The following is a 1,958-nucleotide window of genomic DNA, read 5'->3' as shown; positions in this document are numbered from 1 at the left end:
ACATTCACTAAACCCTAAACCAGGAACAAACTGTATGCATGGAAGAGAGACTGTGTTCACATTTTTTACTCCAAAATACAGTAGATAAGAGTATTCCAAACTAGTTGTAGAATTCCCCTTACAACTCTACCTCACAAAACATAGGGCTAAGTCTGTAAGAATTTTGCTCACCTTATATAACACACTGAAGTGGATTTCAAAGCATAACCAATGTTTTGGAATTACAAAGGTTAACTAATTTCTTGGAAACCTCAGCAACTTTTAAATTCCCCAAGATCCATCAAAAATATGCCATCAGAAGGAAAAAACCTATGTGATTAACAAAGCTCTTTTTGCAGGCTTTACAATTCATTTTTGTATGACTCTGGGCCAGTTCCTTTTCTGTAACAGGTATATAATACCTGTCTCATCCTCTTACTTAGTTGTTGTGAGGATCAGATGAAATTAGCGTAAATGCGAACATTGTGAAAAACCAAACTACCATTGAATAATTATTATGTACCATACACCTTTACATACATCTCAGCAACTTATGTGGTAGGTAATATTATTATCCCCATTTATAGAAGATCAACCTGAGGCTTGGATAGGGTACGTAACCACTCAAAGTCTCCCAGGTCGGAAGAAGTGGTGTCTGAATTCAAACCTAGCCTTTAACTATATGACTTGCGCTCTTAATCACTAAGCCACACTGCTTAAATGATGCAATAGGTTAAATTACTACTAACATTACTGGAATATAGCATAGTGTAGCCTAGCACCTCAGTGTGGGGTTCTAGGACAGGGTGTGAATTCCAGCTGCACCACTTACTGGCCTTTGCCTAGTTACTTAACATCCCAAATCTCAGCTATTTCATCACTAAAATGAGAATTCAGTTCAGAATGGGGTTGTTCTCAGGATTGGATGAAACAATACATGTAATACACATGATACTATATATATATGTATGTCTATATCTGGCACACAGTAGGTACTCAATCACTATTAATACAGCTATTGGCAACGATCTTGATTCTAGGCAAGTTATCAGACCTTTAATATTTTTTAAGCTGACTCCTTACTATATCTTTGAAATTTCTGCTGCTAAAGATAATTCAAACAAGTTATGAACCTCAATATTCAAATGCAAATTTGCCAAAATCACATGAATTTCAGTCCAAATCTATATGGCAAGTTGAACAAACTGCTTCTTCCAGTCCTGCTTATCAAAAAAAATATGATCACTGGACCCTCCCAATACAAAGCTTTACTGCAAGAATTACAGGGTAGAAACATCCTTTCGGTTGTCTTCCTGGTTTATAAATCATCTTAGAAATTATTTACGTGCCTTTTTAATTTAAAAGCCATATCTGTTTTCCTGTGCAACTCTGGACTGCCCCACATAGACCCAGCTCACCGAGTGCTGGCCGGGCGCCTCTTGCTTGAACGTGGTGGCCATTGAGATGGGGGGCACCACAGCCCGGGAGGTCCATTGCTCCGGATCCTGCCCCGCATGGATGGCCTGCGTGGCGAAACGTGGGAAGCTAGGCAGGAAACCGTCTGAGGAGGCAGCTTTTTTCTGCATGCTGAACTGCGAAAGTAGGAGAGAGGAAAAGAGCGAGAAAGATGTAACTACAAAACCGGGAAGTCAGGGCAGGAGAGAGCCAGATGGATCAGGCGAAAGGCAGCTAAATACCGCGAGCACAGCCCACCGAGAGCGCACAAAAGGCGGTCATTCCGACTCTCGGGTTCAGACTTTATTAACCCGGCCAGAGGCTCGCGAGCACCGCGGGCGGAGCCACCGCAGCCCAATGAGCGAAGACCCGAGGCGGGGTCCGCTCCTCATTGGCTGGCAGTAGAGGCGTAGCCTGAAGCGCCCCGCAACGGCCCTTCCCAGTGCACAAAGTGGAGTGAAGCTGGCGTTCTTGTGCCCACGTGGCATTTAGTGCCTGCGGGCGAAATTCCTGAGTACCGCCCT

At 43.4% G+C, this 1,958-nt stretch overlaps 1 protein-coding gene across 1 annotated transcript in view; it reads right to left on the bottom strand.

Annotated features, from left to right (window-relative positions):
• Positions 1-1,713, bottom strand: part of LOC105806719 (cystathionine gamma-lyase-like) — a 39,557-nt gene extending 37,844 nt beyond the window's left edge. The window contains exon 1 of the mRNA XM_012639935.1: positions 1,398-1,713. Coding sequence (XP_012495389.1) covers positions 1,398-1,565 — 168 coding nt within the window. The 5' untranslated portion in view covers positions 1,566-1,713. The remainder of the gene's footprint in view (positions 1-1,397) is intronic.
• Between the last annotated feature and the right edge of the window lie 245 nt (positions 1,714-1,958).

Source organism: Propithecus coquereli, unplaced genomic scaffold (assembly GCF_000956105.1).
Source record: "Propithecus coquereli isolate 6110/MARCELLA unplaced genomic scaffold, Pcoq_1.0 Scaffold144, whole genome shotgun sequence".
Lineage (NCBI taxonomy): Eukaryota > Metazoa > Chordata > Mammalia > Primates > Indriidae > Propithecus > Propithecus coquereli.
This window is presented reverse-complemented; position numbering and strand designations above follow the sequence as displayed.